This window comes from Podarcis tiliguerta, assembly GCF_965153285.1.
Source record: "Podarcis tiliguerta genome assembly, chromosome: 12".
NCBI lineage: Eukaryota > Metazoa > Chordata > Lepidosauria > Squamata > Lacertidae > Podarcis > Podarcis tiliguerta.
In genome coordinates this window covers 45,256,881-45,280,754 of record NC_139545.1, presented here as the reverse complement: position 1 = coordinate 45,280,754, position 23,874 = coordinate 45,256,881, and the positions used below count along the sequence as shown (strand labels likewise).

The 23,874-nt window shown below is 42.5% G+C and overlaps 1 protein-coding gene and 1 long non-coding RNA gene across 9 annotated transcripts in view; both read right to left on the bottom strand.

Annotated features, from left to right (window-relative positions):
* Nucleotides 1-345: 345 nt before the first annotated feature.
* LOC310661150 lies at nt 346-2,078 on the bottom strand. The gene is made up of 2 exons (XR_014503783.1): nt 1,298-2,078; nt 346-1,036 (listed from the first exon to the last, which is right to left on the bottom strand). It is a non-coding gene; the product is annotated as an uncharacterized lncRNA (long non-coding RNA).
* A 610-nt stretch (nt 2,079-2,688) lies between these two features.
* Nucleotides 2,689-23,874, bottom strand: part of ADARB2 (adenosine deaminase RNA specific B2 (inactive)) — a 358,751-nt gene continuing 337,565 nt past the window's right edge. For all 8 annotated transcript variants that reach the window (XM_083406282.1, XM_083406284.1, XM_083406283.1 and 5 more), the window contains 3 exons: nt 17,561-17,742; nt 10,598-10,776; nt 2,689-6,057 (listed from right to left, as the gene is read on the bottom strand). In XM_083406282.1, coding sequence (XP_083262408.1) covers nt 5,881-6,057; nt 10,598-10,776; nt 17,561-17,742 — 538 coding nt within the window. In that variant the 3' untranslated portion in view covers nt 2,689-5,880. The remainder of the gene's footprint in view (nt 6,058-10,597; nt 10,777-17,560; nt 17,743-23,874) is intronic.

Below are 23,874 nucleotides of genomic sequence, written 5' to 3'. Positions count from 1 at the left end.
ATCATTGTGAAATGCCACAGGCGTCCCTCAGTGATACAAATATTATTAAAAAGATAAGATGACTTGCACAAGAAATCTAAGCGAGTTCTGCTGGGCATGGTGCCCACTTGGAATGAATGATCAAGTAGCAGCAGAAAGTTGCGTCTTGTCTGGGGTTTTGTTCCACTCTGCTTGGCCTGTGTGTGTGTGTGTGTGTCTTTTTTTGTGGGGTGTGGTGGCACCAAGCTGAGTTTGTGTATGACCTGGGTCAGCTGTCTTTCAAACATGGCAGGGATGTTGCTAGTGCGGTAAAATCCTCTTAGTTTTTGGGCAGAATGAAGAAAGTTCAACGAGAGAGAGAGCGCATTTCTTTTCCTCGGCGTTTTATTCACTTATAACAGAAACATTCACTTATCAGGTATCACTGAAGTGCAATTTACAGAACTTAGCAGCAAATTCACATCTGTAAATTCAGATTTAATTCTGTTTGTACAAATCTTACAAATGTACATCCATTCGTACAGTATTGCCATTCACTCATGCTCGCGTATGTACATTGTCTTCCCTTTAGAATATCCTCACGAGTCATTCTCCCTTGCTTCAGGAAATGCAGAGGGGGTGCTGAGCGATGGGTTTTGTCAGAATGCGTCAACAGAGCATCGCACGGGGGAATCGAACTTGGGGGGCCGTGGAGTCAAACAGAAAGAATCCTTTGGGGGTTTCAATGGAGTTATCAAACATAGCCCACAAAAATTTGTCACATTTCTTGTTAATTTGGTATTTCTGCAGTATAGGGCTGCTCTGCCCAGAGAAGATCCCGGGAGTGGGTGGGAGTTTAACACAAAGGGTGAGTAAACTCGGAAAACACCACAAATATTTTTCAGGGCATATTATATGGGGCATTTTTGTAGGTGTCCAATTGGGGCAAGGGGCTGTGCTGCAGAAATCCAGAGGCTGTTTTAAACCTCTACTTTTCATAGAAGTTTGCTGGAGCCATATAAACATTTGAGAGCTCTGATTTTCTTCAGGCCTCATATGATATACCGTATTTTTTGCTCTATAAGACTCACTTTTTCCCTCCTAAAAAGTAAGGGGAAATGTGTGTGCGTCTTATGGAGCAAATGCAGGCTGCGCAGCTATCACAGAAGCCAGAACAGCAATATGGATTGCTGCTTTCACTGCGCAGCGATCCCTCTTTGCTGTTCTGGCTTCTGAGATTCAGAATATTTTTTTTCTTGTTTTCCTCCTCCAAAAACTAGGTGCGTCTTGTGGTCTGGTGTGTCTTATAGAGCGGAAAATACGGTAGTTCCCTTTGCACTCACCAAAATTCACATTATAACAGAAAGTCCTATTGTATGGGCGAGGCGCTGGATGAAAGCCAGCTTCTGCGAAGGTAAGGGCAAGGAAAGGAAGTGGGTTTAGAATTCTGCTTTGTTTGCTGTGCTGTGCCAATCATGGGACTGTCATGTATGTGCCCAAGCATGTGCAGAGTTCCAGCTTCTTTATTTTTAATTATTTTGCACTACCTACTAAGTACTTCTATAATGCCCTTCAACATGCTGGCCTGTGTGGGGAATAACTTTGGGTTCTTTATAAAGAGGGGGGAAGTAAATCACTTCAGATCTTTCTCCTTGCTGGAAAATCCTTTTAGGGGGAAAAACAGCCCTTTATATTTTATTTTCTCTCCCCCCCCCCCAACTTCCCTTTGTAACAATGATCTGTTAAGGCATAAGAGAGTGCAATGAAATCTCTTAATGACACTGTTCTATTTTTCCTTTACTCTCTGCTTTGCTTAGTGTTCAAATCTGAAGGATTTTCCCTTCTTTTTTGTATATTTGTTCTTTCTCCTCACCATAATTGTTGCTTAGAAGGTCTTATGTTTATCTCTTTAATTTGGGAAGTTGTCTATTTGAAATGCCTTACAGTGACACTACATGTCGAGACTAATACAATTTTATCTATATTTTTAATGTATATGTTATGCAAAGAGATTTGGCATACAGGCTGTTCTTTAAAAGGCCCCTGTTTGAACCTTACACCCCAGGCTCCATGTTTATCATACTAAGAGAGCTGGTGCTATCAGGAGTTAAATCTCCTCTCAGTCAATCAGGAGTTAAATCTCCTCTCAGTCATGAAACTCACTGGGTGACCTTGGGCCTAGCTCTCTGCCAGTGGCGTAGCGTGGGTTGTCAGCACCCGAGGCAAGGCAAGTAATTTGCACCCCCTAACCCGGGGCAAGGCAAGTAATTTGCTCCCCCCCGCTGCACTTTCCCTCCCCCAGATAGTCCCTCGCTCTCTCTCTGCACCGCACCGCATGCCTGGCACCCCCCCCCCACAGTGGGTAGCGACCCGGCGGCTCGGATCGGATTCGCACAGCCAGCACTGCAGTGAGAGAGAGTGAGTGAGCCAGGTAGGGGCAGAGAGCTGCGAGTGCGAGCGCCCCCCCCAGATGTTGCGCCCGGTGCGGCCGGCCCCCCCTGCACCCCCCACGCTATGCCACTGCTCTCTGCCTAACTACCTCACAGGGTTGTTGTGAGAAGAAAAGGAGGAGAGGAAGAACCATGTATGCAGAACCTTGATCTCCTTGGAGGAAAGGAATGGGCATACATGTAACAGTAATAACAGCATCAAATCTTTTCCTTCGATGAATGCTTATTCTGCACTACACATCAGTGGCGACTTAACTTTTTTTTGAAAATTTTATGAGGGTTTTTGATGGACTGAGGCAGGTCAGTGCGTCCCACTGTGTTTGTGTTTATGTAAAACTTTTCATTCCATCAGCATGTGAGCCCTGTGATGAAAGTTTCCTCAGTGTGCCATTTTTCTACACTTAAGTACCCTTGCTTAATAGGTGAGCTGGAGCCAAATTATTGTATTGTGAATGTCTTTTTTGGGGGGAGAAATTGAAATTTAATGCTAAAAAAAAAAAAAAATAGCAGAGAGAATCCTTTAATCTTTTTTCCTGTTCTTGGTTTGACCTGCTGCTTTGATAGAACAGTGCCACAGAGTTATTACGGCCTTGTAAGGTCAAGACTTGAGTGCCTGCTCATATCTCAGCACAGATGGGCACGCTCTGAGTAGAAAACCTTGATGGAGAAATGTAATATGCTAGGACTTCAAATAAACTCCCTCCCCACCCCCAGATGTTCTCTGTAAATGTCAGGAAAAGATGGGCTCTACACCCTACACACACTTTGTGTGTGTAAAAACTAAAGTGGATGAAAGAACAAAACAGGCAAGATTGACATTTATTTCTCAGTGGCTTGTGCTCTCTGTTGAACATGTGGCATCCCAGGCTATGAGAGACTATTCACAAGATTCCCGTATCATTAGAATGGCAAAGCATCACAAATCCTTTGAAGTTCAGAGATAGAAAATAGGTTAATTTCTGCCTGGGAATTTCAAAAATATTGTTTTTCTTTCACAATAGGGGATTATCGTCAAGAGCCGAGAGGTGTGCAGTTTGATGAGGAAAGAGAAGGGGGAGTAATGCTGTGTCCAGGAGCTCCCAGAACCCTGGTCCCAGCTCTCCTTTTTCCCATTTACTTCTTAATCTCCCTGCATAGAAAATTAGTATGGTTTGAATGTGCAAGATTTTATTTGCTTGTTTTGTTGTTGTTGGGGGGGGGGGATGAGTGGGAGCATTCAAACATGTGATAGCCACATGCTTTCCTAACCATGTGATTTCCACAAATATGTACAGGCCCTCAATGATGCTAAAGTCCTATTACAATTCAGCGGGGTTCAGGCTTCAATCCTCTACACATTCACTTTGGAGTAAGTGCCACTGGTCAATGGGGTTTACTTCCTAGCAAACATGCATAAAGTCAGGCTGCATAGGACACAGGTCACTGGAGAAATTCCATTCATTCCATAGTCTCCGTCTATAATCTTTGAGAATTCTAGGAAAACGGACAAGGCCCGCACAAACTGGAGGTGGGCAAATGCTGTCCCCATCTTCAAAAAAAAAAAGGGGGGGGAAAGGCCCAGGTAACCATTTTCTCTGGATTCTGACCCAAATCTCTCTTTCCCTACTGCACCCCTCAAATCTAGGATTAAGGGCAAAATGCTTTCCAGACCAAATTAACAACTTTTTGAAAGGCTTAAGGCCTGTTACATCTTATTTTAGAAATGGAGCACTTTCTATCCTAAAATATCATTAGTATCCATTCCTAACTCATTAAAGCAATTCAGATCTACTATTTCTACTCTAAGGAATTTTTTTTGGTAGTTAATATGGAATGTATTATTTTTTGAAAACATTTCTGTAAGGGGAAGAGTTCTTTTTATTTTTAATCTTTAAAAATTCTAGTTTATCACAATCATATCATTTGTACAAGACACTATAGACACATCTTGTAATTTATAATCTAAAAAATAAAAATTTCATCAAAATAGTGTAGCTATTACTATTGCCTGGGCATCGATGCATGAATGTATTTACTGAATATGGCTAGTTTTACCGGCGAAAAGGAAGAAAGTATAGCATGAAGGAAATTCAGTGGGGGAGGGCAGTGGGAATGAGCTATGTGCTTGTGTTTGGAAAGTATTGGATAGCTCTAAGAAAGGACACTAAGACAGGTCACAGATAAGTAGCAGCTTGTTAAATATATACACATTTCATGAAAACCACAAGGTTAAAAACAAAACAGTGGTGGTATACCCGCAAATCCTGTCATTTGCAAAGACAAAAAAACAAACAAAACAAAAACCAAAAACAATACTACAATTGGGGTAGAGGTTAATTCTGGAGTTGCTTAGATTTTCTATAATGTTTCTCTTTGGGCATCCTAAGTAACATTTCTCATGTATCAGAGGACTGCTGTACTGGCAAATTAGGGACCATTTGCACATTGCACATTTAAGAGTGTGTCCTGACTTATGCGACTATTTCACATGTCACAAAATAACTTCATGTGACGCACTTGGTCTGTATTCACATGGAGAAAGAACCACTGGTGCCTCTCTTTTCAGCCAGCGCAATTTATGGGAACTGGGGAGCTATGGATGTTTCTGAGAGTTTGGTTCGCAGGATGTTGTCCTCCATGAAATTGTGTCTGTGCAGATGCTACAGTTTCATCCAGCAGAAAGGGGCTGCTAGGCTTGTTTGCTTGTTTTTGGCATACTTTATTCTGCGTCTCGGAAAGGTGATCAGAGCTGCTGTTCAGGCCAGCAGAAGCCCCTTTCCCTGATAACAGATGACTCTGCCCATCTCTGCTGGGTTTTAAGATGTTAGTGGACACTGATCACACTTTCAAGCCTATGTTCATAGATGCAGGGGCATAATACTTGTTGTATTTTTATCTGTTTGAATTATCCCAACCCTTTAGACACAAATACACACACACACACTCACACACACAAACACAAAGAGAGGGCTTTCCTCTTGTGTTTCAGTGCAAACGGTGACCTTCTGTGGCGTCCTGATTCTAAAAGTTACCTGCATGTGTTTGCTACCTAGAAAAACCTCTCATTCTCCAATGTTAATTATTGCACTAACGATGAAGGGGAACACGGCAGGGTTTTTCTTTTTTCTTTTAGCTAGAAGCGGGACCTGCTGTTGCCCGAAATGCAGGTGCCAGTTGGATAATTACAGTGATCTGTAATGTGCTACGAAACAAGGAACAAACAGTGAAGGTCATTTTTGTAACCTGGGCTTTGTACATCCTTGAGAAGGGAAGAAGGGTATGCAAAAGCAGTTTCCTAAAGTCAAGTTCAGTGCATTAATCAGAACGTAATCTTATACTTAATGCATTGTTAGGATTTCCAAATTGAGATGCTTCTACCGGAGGTAAGTCTGGGACAGCATCCGTCACGCAGCCATCTCCTGCGGTCCTCTCCTGCCCTTCTCTCCATCTCCAGTCAGCTTGATGGGGTCACGGCACAGAAGTGCCAAATGATTCACACAGTTAGCGGGAACTGATCTTGCTCCGGGGGCTTTTTCACCCAGGTGCCCAGACCGGCTTTCTGAAATGCTTTAAACAGCTGCTGCTTGACAGACTGGTATGTGTGCGCCAGCAGTTTGGCCTCGCTGTACACAGAGGGCAGATCTCCATGGCTTAATATCTGTGTGCTCAGCTGTAAGAGAGATGGGATAGGGTGGGGGTGGGAGTGCAAAGGGGGGAAAAAACAAACCAAAACAACCCAAAATGCAAATGAATGAACAGCAGCTGTACAAAATGGTTCCATAAGCTACAAACAAACTGTGCTTAAGATTTTGTGTGTTGGTTTCAAGTAACAATGGAAAGGGTGAGAACCAAAAACTGGATATGATTATTGATTCTGTCATGCAGGCTTAGTGCCAACAACCTACAAAAAAACACTGTCCTGAGTGGGAAGCAGGATTTTGGAGATCAAAAACCTAGTTTACACACCACTTGGAAGTGTGAACTGTGGTGCAGAGATTATAAATTATACCAGGTTTTTGGGGTTTTTTTGCTTTCCTCTTTTTGTGGCGGAAGGTCTTACTAAATAAAGTACAAAGAATGCACCCCCCCCCCGCTGTGCATTGTTTTGTTCCTTCTGAATGGGTCTCCTTTAGCTTCTGGGAAGGGATTTTGATGGCCAAACTCTTGTTAGTGTGCATATATCCCAAAAACTTTGTTTGGGAGTTTGAAAGGAGAGCAAAATTGAGAATCTTGTGGATTTATTTGGTGCCATTCATCTTCTCAGACACCAACAAATATGATTCAAGTCAAAATGTTTCATCCAGATTTGAAGAAAGATGTGTTACTGATTTTTAATAACTCCCAAATCATATCCTGGGTATTCACTGAAGCAGAAGTCCCCACAATATGAACTTTGACTATGCATTTAAGAGCCAACCATTTCCCAAAGCCCTGGGGCTCATGCATAGGCCTCAGCCCCTACTGATTTTGGGGGGGGGGGGAATACAGATTCAAATCCTGCAACCCAGATTCATAAACCCGACATTCCTATAATGTCTCGTCAGCTCCCTTTTGCTATATCTGAAATCCCAACATTTAGCGGGACAACCGTGGAGACTGAAACATTTCTTTGAATACCAAAATTGAGTCTTAAAGGCCGAAGTTCTGATTCTGATCCAATTAATTATGTGTCTGCACAGGAGTTGGCTGCTGTGGGCATAGCTCCTGCTGCTCAAAAGCCCTTCCAGCAGTAAACGCTGCCTGTGTGCAGGCCCCACTCACACCATGAGCAATAAGAACAGAAGAGGAGAATTGTTGGGTCAGGCCAAAGGCTCATCTAATCGAGCATTCTGCTCTAAGCACAGCCAGCCAGATGTTTAAGGGAAGCCTACAGGGATGACCTGAGTGCAGCTCTCCCTGCCTGTGATTCTCAGCCACTGGTTTTCAGAGGCATAATGTCTCTGACAATGGAAGGAGAATACAGCTGTCATGGCCAATAGACACTGATAGCCCTACCCTCCCATATTTGTCTAATTCTCCTTTAAAGCCACCCAGGTTGGTGGACTTTGTAGTTGAGTGTATACCAAGATCACCACTTCGTTCTTCATTCAACTGGGGTATGGGCTGGGAGGAGAAGGATTCCCTAGTCAAGGGGAGGGTTTTCAAATGCATATCAAACTAACCACACTCACCCTTGAGGGCAGCAGGATCTAGACTCAATCTAGATTGAAAGCAGCATGTTGAGGATGAACATGAACTGTTCTGGATTGAGAAAAACTACCTTTTTGTAACAGGTTAGCATGTGCACAGCCTAAAATAGTTATTAATGTATTCTACTCTCTCTCTCTCTTTTTAAAATGTTTATATGGTTTTATAGTTGGAGGTGATAATTATATTTTTTAAAAAATAAATAAATAGCCTTCCACACAGGCTCTGAAAAGTAAGGAAAAAAGGAAAGACTCTCTGAGTCATTCAAGGCTTCAGGCAGGCCAGTGTGAGAGAAAACGCAAGGAAAAATCGGCTCCCTTCTTTCCAATCTGTTATAATAAGAGATACTGTGAAACATGCCTAAGAGAGGGCTGTAATCGAGCATCTGGGATTTGCCCACAGCTGAGAGGCTGTCTTGTTGAGCGGGAGAATGGCATCTGAATGTTCTGAAATGCTCACCACCTCTGAGTTTGCCTGCCAGAAACCGTCTTAAGAGACAAAGACACACATCCTCAGTCCAATAATCACCCCGGGCGCACCTGGGCGCCCAGAGAGAAAGAACTTTTTGTTTTGCAGGAGGATTAAATCAATCGCCTCCTTCCTGACCTGCCAAAAGACATAGCGCAACCAAGCCAAGAGTGAGAGAATTTGATGTTTTGGGAAAGGAATAAGAAGTCTTGGGAGAGCCGTAGACCTGGGGAAAGTTCAATCCGGCGAGTGAATTAGCATTTTCTGTGGGATTCTGCTCCCACTACTCTGGAATATGAGCCTGTGTACAAAGGGGTATTTTCCACCATTGCAACAGCACTACAGAATGCCCTTTCCCTCTGCCATAAATGAAGCAAACTTGATCCAAACTTCTTGTAAAGGCGTATCTTTTTTCTTAGATTTCCCTCCTGTCCCATAAGAATAGATGTGGTTATTACTGAATTCCTGTTTTGATATGGTTTTTTTAAATAATAATAGTGTTTTACTAGTTTTTATATTGCATCTCTGTTTTTATGCCATAGCATAAAAGCAATAAAACACAGTATTTTTGTATATTGCTTAGAGATGGTTTAATCATGAATCAGGATAGAAATGCTTTTAATATATATATGACATGTCAAAGGCGAATGGGGTAAATTATTAGCCACTTCGCTTTTCTCTGATGCCACCAATAAATGTATCCTATTCAAATCGGGCACAATATTTGCAAATTGTATTCTGCCCTTGAGCATGTCTACTTGGAACACACACTCTCTTACTGCCAAAAGTCCCATGCCAACACAGATCTTCAAGGGCTTACATCATTTCAGGAAGTTGATTGGCAGAAGGCAAAAAGTACATACTACTTTCCTCAACTACCATGCACAGGCAGGCCCTGATATGTGAACACAATGCGTTCTCAGGAAATGGTCTGTTAGGCGAGTGTTTGTACAACAACACCCACCCTCCTCCAGCAGATGTCAAGGAGATGAGTAACTATACAACTTTTTGAAGACACCTGAAGGCAGCCTTGTATAGGGAAGTTTTTAATGTTTGATGTTTTATCATGCTTTTATATGTGTTGGAAGCCGTCCAGAGTGGCTGGGACAACCCAGTCAGATGGGCAGGGTACAATTATTATTATTGTTGTTGTTGGCATTTCCCATCAATTCCAATGGGAAAATTTCTAACGTGTTCCCAAGCACAGGCTTTTGATCCCCAAATAGTGAACAAAGCCAGGGGAAACCCTCTGGAACCTTGCAAAAGGCAAACAAGGAAGAGAAAGAATGCTCTTATTTGTCTGATCTACGCCCCTGTCTCCACCACCCACCATGTTTTCTGACAAACATGCCGTGGACCAGGAAATCACAAAGAGTAAGGCGTGTTTAAGACTGCTTATTTGTTTACAGTACTACATGCAGGTCCAGCTGTTTGGATATCTGAATCGGTGGTGTGTTGGATAAGTGAATTATCATGTTTTATAATGAGTGTTTGAATAGCAGGACCAGTGTGTAATTAATTTATGGCATTGGTTTTCCTGGCTTTAAAGAGTTAGGCAAATGCATGCTAGGAGGATCGGTCTACCAATGAGCTATTTGTCATTATGGCTGCATTGACCTTCCAGGTCCAAAGGCAACAATGCCACCAAGTACCATTTGCTGGAGAGCAACAATGGGAGAAGGCTGTTGCCCTCATGCCCTGCTTATTGGCTTCCCAGAAGCATCTGCCTGGCTGTGACTGGAAAGAAGATACCTGACTAGATGCACCTTTGACTTGATCCAGCAGAGCTCTTCTTATGTTTTTTAATGCCTCAGAAACCCTGGAAGTGTGTTAGGGCTCCTCCAGATCACCAGAGTATTGCATATTCTGGATTTTTATTACTTCTCCAAAATACTTTATTTTTTTGGCACTCAGATAAGCTGAGTGCAATATGTGCTACTGCCTTTCAAGTGTGCATGTTGCATTCCACTTAAAAATACATGTGTTGGTGGTTATTAGACTGGATCAGATCCTCCACTTGTATGTACAGTCATACCTCATGTTACGTTTGCTTCAGGTTGAGCGTTTTCAGGTTGCACCCCGCGATGACCCGGAAGTACCAGAAAGGGTTACTTCCAGGTTTCACCACTCGCACATGTGCAGATGCTCAAAATGATGTCACGTGCATGCGCAGAAGCGACGAATCGCGACCCGCGCAGACGCAGGTTGCGTTCTGCTCATGTTGCAAATGGGCCTCCGGAAAGGATCCCATTCGCAACCAGAGGTACCACTGTATATATAAACACCTTCCTCTTTCTTTCTTTCTTTCTTTCTTTCTTTCTTTCTTTTTCTTTTCTTACACATACACACAAACACACACACACACACACACACAGATTCTCTGCCCCGCATACTTGCTGGGCACCACATGTGTTTTGGACTATGATCGATATCCGAGTACAGAGTCTGCTGTAGGAAATGGTGCTTTGCTGATGATACGAGGCCAGGGAGATGGCTGGGAATGCTATATTGTGATGGACACATAGGTTTGCTTTCACCAAGGCAGGAGTCCTTACCTTTCCATAAAGCTTTGCCCATCGAGTGTAAAACAGGTGCTTGCAGAGTCGTGAAGGACTCCCGCAGTTCCTTTTTCCTGTTGTTGCATTAATAAGCTCGAGGTCTGTAGTGCCCGCTATCCAATTCACACTGAAACCAGGTGATTTCCCTGACTGCCGCATCTTGGCGTTGCTCACTCCTGTCGAAGGGGAAGCAGAAAACATCAAAGCATTAAGATCAATACCTTCCTCCTCCTGGAAGATAGGAAATGGAACTTTCTTTTTTTTTACTAGGAAATGAATTCCATTTCCACATAAACTTATTCTCATATTTTGGCTCCAATCTGCCAAATCTTATAGGTCAGAATTGTTGTGGTTGTTGCGTGTGTGTGTTTCAAGGTGTTTTGAGCACAACTCTTTTTGGTAAAGTAGCTTACGAATTAAAACATAATAGAAGATTCTGTTGATGTTTTTAGCACCCGGTCCTTAGATTTAGAAAGGAAGGGAAAAAAAAGACTGTCCAGGAGTAGATAAAAGACTGCTTTCTTGTTCCTCCCAGACCATCCCCTCACAGCAGAAATAAACCTGACTCTAACAAAAGTGATGGGAAGGGGGCTGTGGGAGAAAAGTAGTGAGAGAGTGGAGGAAAGAGGACTCTCTTGCCCATTAAGGATGGGGGAGAAGTTTCATTCAGTTGCATTTAAAGGTGAACCTACCTAATTCTCACACCTTGAAACAATATGCAAACTGAAACACAGCCAGCTTTTGAAATTTGAACTCCTCCGAATTCTGCAGTGCAGCTCTCCCGCCATGCAGTGTGTACAAATAATGCACATAACAAGGCAAAGCGTGCATTAAAATGCATATATTCATGAGGATAACTTGCAGAAATGCATTATATTGGAGAAAATTGCTTTGCAAAAATGTGCATATTAGGCAAACTATACATGTACATTTAGAAAAAAAAAGCCACACAAAATGCTGGTGAATTTTCAGGAGGTTTTTTAAATAAAAACAATTGCATACCAACGTGGAAATGCGGAGATCTGAAAAATGAAAAACTGAAATGGACAGATTTGCCCATCCCTACCCTATTGCCCACATACCTATTTGCTGCTTCAAACCGCGCTACCTCTCATCCTGCTTTATATGGGATTGAGGCAGAAGTGCATTTAAAGGCCATCATTGTGTGTAGTTTTGCCTGCCCTAATACTAACTAGAGTTAAAACACTAACCAGGATTTGAAACCAGGGTTAAGAAGGACTCCAGTCCATGTTAACCATGGTTATTTTTGGGAGACCTGGAAATAGATTAGCATTAAAACTTCTGTTCCGAATGGCTTCACAGAAGAATGTCACTACTATGCAGAAGGTGGGTTCCAAAATAATGTAAATCTGCTATAAGTCAGATCATACACCTCTGCCCCCAAATGAGGGGTGTGTGTGTGTGTGTACTTTGCTGGGTAATTTTGAGAAGCCGCTAGATTTAGAAGTGGGGGGGGGGGGGAACTACTGAATATCAAAACTTTTCCAAGGGTAAAAACAGAATTAAAAAAATAAATTAAAATCTGAGATATTCCTGAATATCACGAACAGTGGAAACGAATAGCTCCCTAATTATTGTAGATCTTCCCAAACAAACACAATTGCACATCTTCCTTCATCCCCTGCCATCTAATTTTGTTAACTTCATTAGTACTACAGGTACATGAGAGAGAATCACATCCCATGATGCAGGAGGGCTATGTGAACTGCATGGCAGGGGGAGGCTCAAAGAGCATGCTCTTGTCAGTGCTGGAAGATGGCAGCTACAAAACAGGCTAATTAGGATTACGTAAGGCACAAATAAGGTTACTCAGAGCAGGTGAGATAGCGGCTTGGCAGCTCAGCTGACAATCTGTAACGATAGCTACAAACTCATTAGCTGGCCTTAGAGCAGGCATGGCCAAACTTTTCCCTCCAGCTTTTTGAGACTACAGCTCCCATCTTCCCTAGCTAACCGGACCAGTGGTCAGGGATGATGGGAACTGTAGTCCCAAAACAGCTGGAGGGCCAAGTTTGGCCATGCCTGCCTTAGAGGAAAGATCTGGGTGTTTTTTTTAGCCTCAGACCACCTCTGTCAAATGTCGAACTGGATCGGTGCCGCCGCACTGGGGAGGTTCTACTCCTCCCCCCCCCACAATTCCCTTTCCTTAGCATCACTTGTATGCTTCCCTTTAAAGTTGTTAGCCACTAAGTTGTGGGGCAGGAGTGTGGGGAAGAGGCATCTGTATTGCACTTGGTTTTACTGCTCTTTTCGGAGGGGGGAAGGTTGACTTACGCCCCAAAAAGAGCGGACACATATCTGTATAAAACGTATGCTGATGTAAATCTACATATGCATGTTTACACATGATTACTATAATTTAAATAGGGATGCGGTACGTCTCAGCATAGTGGGGAAGACCGTGACCAGGTCGCTTGTGAATGAATCCCTGCTGCCCAGATATTATCGATGGGGAATTTCAGGGCCCCTGCTCCTCTCCCTTCTTTGGGCTCCTCCTTTTTAAACAGCCCTTCAGATAGAGGCCATCTTCAAACAGAGGGCTGTTCCCTGTACAGCAAACAGAGCACTGCCTTCTTACTTGATTTCGTCTTGCGAAGCAAGCCCATTAGCGGATTAGTGGATTACCGCTATTAGCGGTTTAGCGGCTATTAGCGGCTATTAAAGGCTTAAGGGATTAGCGGATTAGCTGCTAAAAGGCTATTAGGAGCTTAGTGCCTTAGAAAAAGGGGGTGGGGAGCGAAAAAAAACCCCCAGGAATTGCAAGGCATTTTCGTCTTGCGAAGCAAGCCCATAGCAAATTCGTCCTGCGAAGCACCTCCAAAACGGAAAACCCTTTCGTCTAGCGGGTTTTCCATCTTGCAAGGCATTCGTCTTGCAGGGCACCACTGTAGTGTGTATACGATACGATATATGATATCTTTATTGTCATTGTCCCATACAGAACAATGAAATTGAAAAACTACATAAAACATTCAAAACCCCCTAAAAACTCTGGTATGAGGGATGTGTTGATGCGAAAGGTAAACCTACCATTTCCCAGAATCATGGCCCTGATCCAATTCCACCCAACCCACCTGCAGGCACTTTTAGGCAATTTTTTTTAATTAAAAAAACGTAATCAGGAGATTTGATGACATAACTTTCCCACATAATATTTAGTTTGGTTCCGAGACTCCTGCAATCCTGAATGGAGTGGGGTGCATGTCGCAGAAAAGCAAGCGTCTGATTGTTCTGCAGGAATCCAGAGACTTTTCTTCTTCTTATTATTATGAGGAGGAAGGTGCTGGTGTTTCCTGTGCATGAAAATAGCGTTCCTCCGTGAAATGGGAAGTAAATGTCCATGCTGCTGAGTTGGTAAAGTCATTAATGTTCATCATTTGACAGCTGAACACAGTGCAGAGCTCAGCGACTTGGAGGGTGTATAATAGGGAGTATAAGATCGCACATATGGGCTCTGTAGATAATCCTGGTGAGATGCAATATGGCATCTCCTGCGCTGGTCCCTGGCTCATTTATAACACGCAGCATCTGAAATCACATCTCCCACCACCTCCCTGTGTGCGTGTGTGTGCGTGTGTTTGTTTTACACAGAAAAGCTCAGTGTGTTTGACAGATGATGACCATGATTCGTTTTTTTCAGAAACCAAAGCGTAGGTTTTAATGCATATGTTTCTATTAGATTCATTTTAAACCAGGTGATTATTTTTTTTAATGCGAAACTGGATTTTTTTTTTAAGGATCAAAAGGGGGGGGATCACTTGTTTCTTTAATAATTTATTTTTATGCGCCAACATGCCAGTTCAGAAAACAGTACCAGAAACCTCACTGTCACAAGTATAATACAATATGGATCAGCCTCCCTTACCTGGTGCCCTCTGAATATTTTGGATTATACCTGGGAAGCTGATGAGAGTTGCAGTCCTAAATATTTAGAGTGTATCAGGTTAGGGAAGGCGGACTCAGGGTATATAAGTGACAATGATTATGTTAGGCCAGTTCATCTCAGTAAATTACCCTGCAGTAATTCCTACATGGGCTAAGTATCCCCCCTCAGAGTCAATTGGAAATGCCCAAGTAAAATTCATTGACAGCTGTTTAAGATCCTTCGCATTTCTTGGCTTGCTGTCATAAGTAACATCCATTTGCCTGGCTAAGTGGCAGTACCCTAAACTAGTCTATACAGATGAGTTTGGATGGAAACATAATTGAGTTATCATCTCACACAGGGCTTTTAATCACATTTATGTCACTCTAATAGCAATTTCGATTCTTTCACCAGGATAACCGATCAGTTTGTATCTCCTCCCCGCTTTTTCTTTTAAAGACAAAAAGTAGCAGAGATATAGTAATATAAATGTGTGTGCTGACACTGCCGTGCTATTTAAATATTTCCGTGTTGAGTCTATTGCAAGCAGATCTGAATGTATGACTTGACACTAATGCGCCAGTCTCTGTCAAGCTATCACCCAAAAGCTTAGCAGATGGAATGCCAGAATATGACAGCACTTGCTAAGATAAGGCCTGCCTGGAATTAAGCCACAGGTAGAAGAACAAACATAGACGCAGCAGCCCTAATGACCAGAGGAAAGCAAAGCATTCAGTCAAATTAACAGCTTTGCATACATGCATTGACAATGAACGCAGAATACAAAAGCAAATTGCACACTGTCCCCAGATAACTACTGTCAATATAGAGAATCACTTCTGATGGAAAACAAAGAGTAACAGAAACTTGTGGAAGCTAAAATCCAAGCATCAATATTTGCCGATTTAGGAATGGAGACTGTGAGAATTTAATCCCCTGTTTTTTCTCTAAGAAAAGTTGCGGAAGGAGCTGCAAGGAATTTGGAAACATTAGCATACCCGCCAAGTGTCCCAGGGAAAAATGGGAAAACCTGTTTTTTCGTGTGAGATTGTGGTGGGCATTTTTGGTCCTGCGATGTCTTGTGCCATGATCTTACCCCCCAAAAAGGACAAGATTGCAATGCGGCTCACACGCCCGAGAGTGTGTCCTGAAAGATGCATGTCCCATTTTTTTATCTGAAATAGTTGGACGTTGTGCATTAGTGCTGTAGTAAAGCAGTAACCCTGTGCTATAGTAACTTCCTCTAATCCTACTCCAACAGGGAAGCATTGGCTTTGAATCTGGGACCTGTACAATGGTCTCATTATATCAAATCTGACATGAGGATACATTTTGGCCTTGGGCAGTCACTGTCTCTAGGCCTCAGTTCCTCATTTCTTAAATGGGAACCATAAAAAGACTGCCTCAGAGGTCTGTTATGAAAGCTAAATACAGCGAATCACCTCACAATTAAAATAACAGTGGAAATTATAGTAGTAGTAGTAGTTGGAGGTCTTTTGATCAGCAGGAAGTTTTACAGATGGTCCAAAATATCTTCTAGCCTGTAGACAAGGCTAGAAACAGAGGGAGAAGTTGGCTAAAGAGGAGAAGACCTCTGGAACACAGTTCTTTAATAAAACTATTCGTTGTTCAACTCCTCTGACCTGTTTAGGTCTGCTGCCAGGACATCATGATGTTGTGTGTTTCCCAGCCCTTGGCAGAGGCAACCAATGGTGTGTAGAGGGAGGGAACACCTAACATGATGATGTTATGCCATGTGAAAACAGGAAACTGAACACACGGTTGCAGTTTTCAGTGGCAGCCCAGTTTGGGGTATAATCTAGCCTCCCAAGTGAAACATCCATAAATCTACCCTTACCTATTGGGCATGTGCATGAAGATTCTTCGTTTGCTTCGCACCCTGTCTTTTTGCAAATGGATTCCCAGTTTCAGTAATTCTCTTCCCTGGTACTTAGCTTAGTTCATTCAGCTGATGTGCTTTAGCACACCACTGAATGGGGAATAGGTTTAAATCTGTTCTTAAGTAAATTTTATGACTCAAGGCTCTAGTTTGGTTTTAACACTTATGCTGTGGCTTTAAAGTATCTGGATGAGTGGTGATATACATACCAAAGGGCCGAGTATAATGGAAAGATTGCTGTACTGGATAATGATTGCTTCCAACTATATGGCCTTTCAGGTCAGCCAGAGATGGGTTTAATCATGCTCAATGGTGCAAGCCATTTTTAAGAAGTCTAGTAGGATTCGGTCACAGAATAAGCCATCACCATCTGACTTCGAACTTGTGGAAGTTTTCTTTATATAATGTGCTTTGCTACATTGTGGTACAACCAAATATGATCCTCTGCTCCTTGACAACTGGATCCAGCAGAAATCCTGCTAGTATTACCAAGGGGCATGGAGCGATGCCCTTGATCATTATGATCAGTTTAAGAAAAGTGGATGTCATAGCTTCTGCCCTGGCTTATAAATATATCACAGTAAAGATTCTTGGGACAGGAATTATTTGTGGTGGAGGACAGCCACTTCCAACAGGAATGGAGGCAGAGAGGTAAGAAGAATCTATTTCAGTTAGTATTGCAATCCTATATACACTTACTCCTGGGAGTAAGACCCACTCAACAAGGTAGAACGGGGTTCCCCAACCTTTTTGAATCTGGGGGCACGTTTGGAAAGCTAAGAAACCAGGGGTAACACCATAAAATACGCATTTCACAGAAAACAAACAAACATCCAGGTGATGTTCAGCACCCTCCAAACAGACAACTCCCCCCAACGGAAGCCAAATAAACAGGGCTCCCCTCAAAATGTGATTCTTCCCAACCAAACATCAAAAAATTGGGAGGGGCAGGGGACCTTGGCAGGCGCTGAGGGTGCTGTGGGGGTCCATAGACTCTAAGTTGGGGACCTCAGCAGTAGGACCTACTTTTGGGCTGTGCTCTTAATGTGGTAGAATGTCTAATCATCAGTAGCATCAAAGGAAAGTGAGAAGGAAGCAAGCATCCCAAGCTGTGAAGGGACACCTGGTTATGTTCCGTGTAGGAGCCCAATAGCACCAGCAAGGGTGTCCTTACCACTCAGGAGCAGCTGATTGCGCCGGTATGAGGCTGGCAGTTGACCGACATCTTCTAGTCTATGGCTCATTACCCGTGAAAGGTGTCCGGTGTGAGATAGGCTCCCCACAATAATGCTATGCAGGTATACAGGCTCGATGAAGTAGCTGAGGAGAGCACCTTGTAAGCCGAGGACGTTCCACCTGCAAGAGGAATTCGGCAGTGAGAAAGGGGTTTGGCAGGTGACAAAATAAGATACGAGAGTGCACCCTTTTTCATTTGCCTTTTTATCCTGGGGAGAAATAGCGGGCATCTTCTGCTGATTCCAACTGTAATTTTTGTGACAGATGATGGACCTTGATGCAGGCCAGAAATTCAGAATTCCCTAGCTCATAAATGAGAACCTTACCTGTCCATAAGAACATAAGGAGAGTCTGCTGGACCAGCCAAGTGGCATTGGCCAACCAGATGCCTAAGGGAAGCCCATGAGCAGGAGCTGAAGGCAACAGCACTCTCCTCCTGCAGTTTCCAGCAGCTGTTTTGCAGAAGCAGACTGCCTCTGGCAGCGGAGGTATGCAGAACAAACAGGCCTCTTTAGTTGACCTTTGGGGACTCTCCAAAAGCCATGCACTGCTGTCCCCAGGCCACAAACCTCACGAGTGCTGCTCCACACCCTCCCAGTGTTCTTGACCTGGCTGAAACCACATTTGAACTGTGATTATCTCACTTGCTTTCCTGGAGGGAGGATAAAAAGAGATGTTTGTGGGTGCATGTAGAAGCATCTGGTTTTTCCATGGCTGGAATTTAGCCTACCACTGGCATGTGGCCCCAAGAAAGGTTGCCCATGAGAGATGTGGCTGTCGGGCTGAAAATTGTACACCCTCCCCCTGGACTCCTATTCAATGAAGATGCCATCCGTGCACACGCAATGGAAGACTGAAAGATATGCATCTCAGCTTAATCGCAGCTGATGTTTCATATTGGATGGAAGCTGGATTGAGGGAAAACATATGAAGCAGAAACATTTCTCAAGAAACGGTGGGATATGCATGGAAGAAACGGTGGGATATGCATGGATTGTGGCTAACATCCTGTGTGTTAGAATTCCTGCTCCATGATTGCAGTCATGGGTTTTTTTTACTAATCACAAGCAGGAATTTAAAAACTGTGTGGGGTGAATTAATGATCAAAGAGAGGACTGGTAAATATCGGAGAATGGAAAAATTCTATGACGCAGTTTTAAATGGCGTCTCGCAAGACAGGCTTGTCTAAGAAAGACGGAGGGAGGAGGACCAGGATTATTGGAATGTGAATGATGATTGGAATGTGATCTTAACCTGGCAGAGCCCTCTATGAGATATTTGACAACCCTGGGAAAACTAAAGGGCAGACCGAAGATAAATCTTTGAAGGAGGAGGGGAATGGCGGCTGTCCCTATGAGATATGACTTGTGGAGTATGTAAAACCCACGCAGACGATGTTTGCTTCCAACCCGCTTGTGAAGATTATCAGAGATCGGAAAGAAAGGAATATATGACAACAACAAGAAGATGAAGAAAGTAATAAAGAGACTATCTGGATAGAACTGGATAGAACTGTTTAATTAAAGCAGTAATAGAAGTGATGTTTGGACCCTCGTTCGGAGCTTGATGTATGGGTACCCCCAACAAAATTTAAAAATCTGGCTGTATAATTTGGAATTAATGTGATGTGATTGGCCTGTTAATAAAAATTATTTTTTTTAAAAAAAAAGGAAGCAAGGTGAAGACTTTCTTATTTTGACAAGCTCTTGTGGGGTATAAATAACCAAAATAAGAGCAACAATAACATATGTTAATTGCTTTTCTCTGAACAAAATCAGTCTATGCATTTACAAAAAGCCTTGCTCCATTCTTGAGCAGCACTCCTGAAGAAATGCTTTATCACAAAAATTGTGGGGTTGTTTATTTTCAAACTTAGTTGCTCATGAGCTGAAATATGCTTGACATTTTAGAGCACTACAGAAAGGGTTAGAGAGATTTTGCTATTTAAGGCAACATCCAGTGGTTGCTGTGCTTAAAAAAAACAACGCATTTAAAGTGCAAATCTGTACCAGCAGGAAGCATTATGTAGCTAATTTCTTACATCATTGTTCTTTTCATTAATTAACATTTCTCAACCGTTAGTGCAATAATTGCGGTGCCTCTGTGCTGTATGTCTCTTTCCATGATTAATAAGGAGCCATTATACTTCCCTTTCCTGAAGCAGTCAATTAACACGAAATACTTTCCATTAATTACTGAATGTTTAAAACCAGCATGCTGTACCTGGAGAGCAATCTGCTCACAGAACCTGTGACAAAAATTGCTTTCAGAAGTTCTTTTGAAATTTTATTCCGCACGCGAAAAAGAGCAAACCACAGGCAGTTTAGTTGGCTATATTAATTTGCTTCAGAAGCAGGGCCTGCCAATGAGAAACATCTTTTAATCTCATGGAAGACGAGGCAGCCATCTGGCTGCTGAGGATTTTGGAGTGAGACTGCCCCTCTCTCTTCGTCTCTAAACGCAGGTCATTAAAGTAATGTGTTCATCCTACATAAAACTCAAATGGAAGATAAAAGGTAATATTTATATACAAACAATTTAGTCCCACCATTTAAACAGTCATTGGTTTTATGAAACATTTGCTTTGCTCTTATCAGATTTGCATAACTTTGTGGTGCCACTGCTGCTGAAGAAAAGATATGCATAGATGTGTGTGGTCATTTCTACCTGTCTGTCTCATTTAGGCTACACGCTGTATAGTGTACACATTTACTTGGGAAATCGATGGGAGTTACTTCTGAGTGGACACACAAAAGGATTGTGCTGTTAAAGGCAGAGCTTAGCTGGAAAAAAACCTTCCAAGAATGGAAGCATGGAAAACAGTGTCGAATTCTCTGAAGTTATACAGTTTGGGATTTAATAAGTAATAGACTAAAATCATCAGAAAGCAATGATTTATTCGGGGTAGAAATATGTGCATGAACTCAGTAACATTTTTGATGTCCAGATTAAAAACACCTGCCTCATTTAATTTGCTGGAAATGAAGAAGCATAGTATCTGCACGGGGGAAAAATATCCAATGTTTAAATATGGCTACTTATTGGCTGTAGGGAAAGCTCCGTTGAATTGGATCTATCTAGTCCCAGAATGATGTCTTCTTCAACAGCTAGTATTCAGAGGCATTTGCTGCTTCTAAACATGAAGATCCACTGAGCAGTTTAAGAGCTCTAACCACTTCTGGCCCGCTCCCCAAGAAAAAAGCTACTTCATTTTGCAATTCCTGTTTCTCCAAGACAATTTGTGGCTGCACTTGCTCAGACATTTACCCCAGAGAAGCTTATCATGTCATGGCATCAATAGGCACAGAGGAGGAATAATTAAAAATGGTTGTTAGAGAAGGGGGTACAAGTAAGAAGTTAATAAGTTGAGAATGCACATATCTTCTTGCTTTACCATGCAATAAAAATACAGTTACAGCACAATTCCAATCAAGTCGACTCAGAAGCCAGTCTTATTGAATTCAGTGGTGGTTAGGATTAGGGTCATGGGCATGTGAGGTTAGGGTGACAGCCTTAGCTCTATACTCTATTTATATATCACCTTTCAGCAGGGCTTTTTTCAGCTGGAACTCAGTTCCGGCAGCTCTTAGGTAGGCACCATTGCCATGATAAGAGAACAAGGGAAGAGTTCATGGTGAATTCTGGCAACTCTTTCTGCCTTTCTGTATTTAATTGAGCAGCTCTTTGGCTAAATTTGAATTGATTGATTAACATTCACTCATACCCTTTAAATTACCCCCTCCAATTGATTAATCAATGAAAGCCGTCGGTCCCAAACTTTCCCCCACCATGGACCACTTGAAAATTGCTGAGGGTGTTGATGAACTGCTTAATTACTGTATTTTTCTCTCTCTAAGACGCACCTTTCCCCTCCTAAAAAGTAAGGGGAAATGTGTGTGCATCTTATGGAGCGATTGCAGGCTGCGCTGCTCTCCCTGAAGTCAGGAGAGCAAGATGGATCGGTGCGCACCGATCCTTCTTGCTCTCCTGGCTTCAGGGATAGCCCCGCAAAGCCTCCTCTTCACTCCCTCTTCGCTCAGGAGGCTTTGCGTTGCTTTCTTATTTCTTGTTTTCCTCCCCTAAAAACTCGGCGCGTCTTATGGTTGGGTGCGTCTTATAGAGTGCAAAATACGGTGTTTTCCTGCCTCTTGTAGCAATTGTAATGGTCTGTGCTAGAAGCTGCATGATTTTTAATTGTATATTATGGCTTCTTTTGTTTCTTATATATGGTGTTTTATTGTACTGCAACTTGAATTCCATAGAATAGAAGAAACAAAAGAAGCAATGGAAATAAATTAAAAATCAATATGAATATTCAATGTGATGGATGTGCTATTTCCTGTCTTCAAACACAAATCCACAGACACACCATGGACCACCTAACTGAAGTTTGCAGAGCACAGTTTGGGAGCTCCTGAACTAAAGCTTTACTTGCAGAATCTTCTGATTATACCGATTCAATATTGCAGCTCCAGGTAGTGAACTCATTTCAAAGCCCAGAGAGGAGCTTCTGGAAATCTCGGACCAAAAACCAGGAGTAAAACCATTTTTATCATGTGTTCTTCTCTTCAAGTGAACTAGGCCTAACTGGGTAAAGGAAAGTAAATTAGCTTTAGTCATAGAACAATTTATGCCTCTTCAGGAACAAAAGTATCTATGGCGAAACTGAGTTCTGGGGGAGGTTTGCTTCTGTTAGGTGCAAGAATGCTGCTGTGATTTTACTGCTTTCTCCATGGGCAACGTTTTCAAAATTAACATTATTATGCAGAGTAAATGTGCTGTTACATTCCAGCTTCTCAATATATCAAACTGACTTGTCTAGGTAAGACATATGATGGATTGTTTGACTTTTTTCTCCCTAATTGTGCAAGACTTTTAAAATGCCCCTTTCAAGGACATGTTCCCTACTTAGATAACATATTTTAAATAACTTTTGTCATACTGGAAAAGAAACCCGCTGGTTTACCTGCATAATAGAGGAGCAAATGCATGAATTTAAACCAAATTATCTCCACAGAATCCAGGTGATCTGAACTGGCTTAAATTACACTGTGGACTGGGCTGTTATAGCTCCTTGTTTTTGATATGGGGAGTATAACACTGGTACTAGGGGCTTTGTCCACTGCCATTACTTCTATATTTATTACAGAAGTTGGGGTGGTCATTCTGCTTTCGGTACATCTAATTCCTGCAAACATGCGTGGTCCCCATCTGTCTATAATTGAAATGTCAGTAATGACATGGAAGATATCAGAGAGAAGCTAGTCTTCCATTCAGTAGATGACACTTCCCCCACCTTTTAAAATAACGTATTTTTCGTGTATAACACGCCCCCCGTGTATAAGACACCCCCTATTTTGGGGGACTCAAAATTAATAAAATGGGGGGAGATTGACCTCGTGTATAAGACTACCCCCCCCTTTTAAACATTATTTTTGGGTAAAAAACCCCCTAGTCTTATACACGGAAAAGTACAGTAATCCTCTGCAGCTGCCTAACATTGCATTTAAGAATGGGAGTTGCTGTCCAGGGTCCTGAACAGCCAGCTCATGAAAGCCCCATCATGTTTACCTATTGCAATAGACCTGGGTGGGTCCAACTGCTGAAATGGACCATCAGTTGCTGTCCCAGGCCCTGGAACCCCAAGCATGATTACCTCCAGCAATAGTAGGGGCATCCAGAAAGAGTTTTCCTGGTCAACCTTTACCCCTTTGCTTCACCCCTACAGTATGCAATGTCACTTACGCTCTGCTCTTCCTCACTCTGATGTGCACTATCACAAGGCTTTCCTGTTTACTATGCTGGAGGATCATGCAGCCAATTATCAAAGCTTCCTCCTGTATTTTCACGCAATAAGGATTGTTATTCATGGTAGTCTCCAGTCTGCAGAACACCTGTGGTTTTTCTAGTTACATGACAATTCAGCTATTATTGGTTTGGAAACTGGAACTACTACATTAGGGTTTGATCTGTATTTTAGCAGTGGGTGGTTCGTCTTTTTGTATCTGACAGCGAAGGACCAATGCCAAATTCTGACTGATGCAGAAAGGGGTTAAGTAAGAAGAGAGAAGATTGTAAATAGACTTGTATCATGTGTGCAGATTGTCTCTAGTTGGGGGAGCTAGTTGTGTTAATTGAGTTCCACTTTCATTAATAAGCTGCAGATTCCAGAGTCAAACCTTCCAAGCCAACATATGCGATCCTGATAGCCTGTCACTAAAAGACATGCAGAAACTTTGATGTTTTTTATAG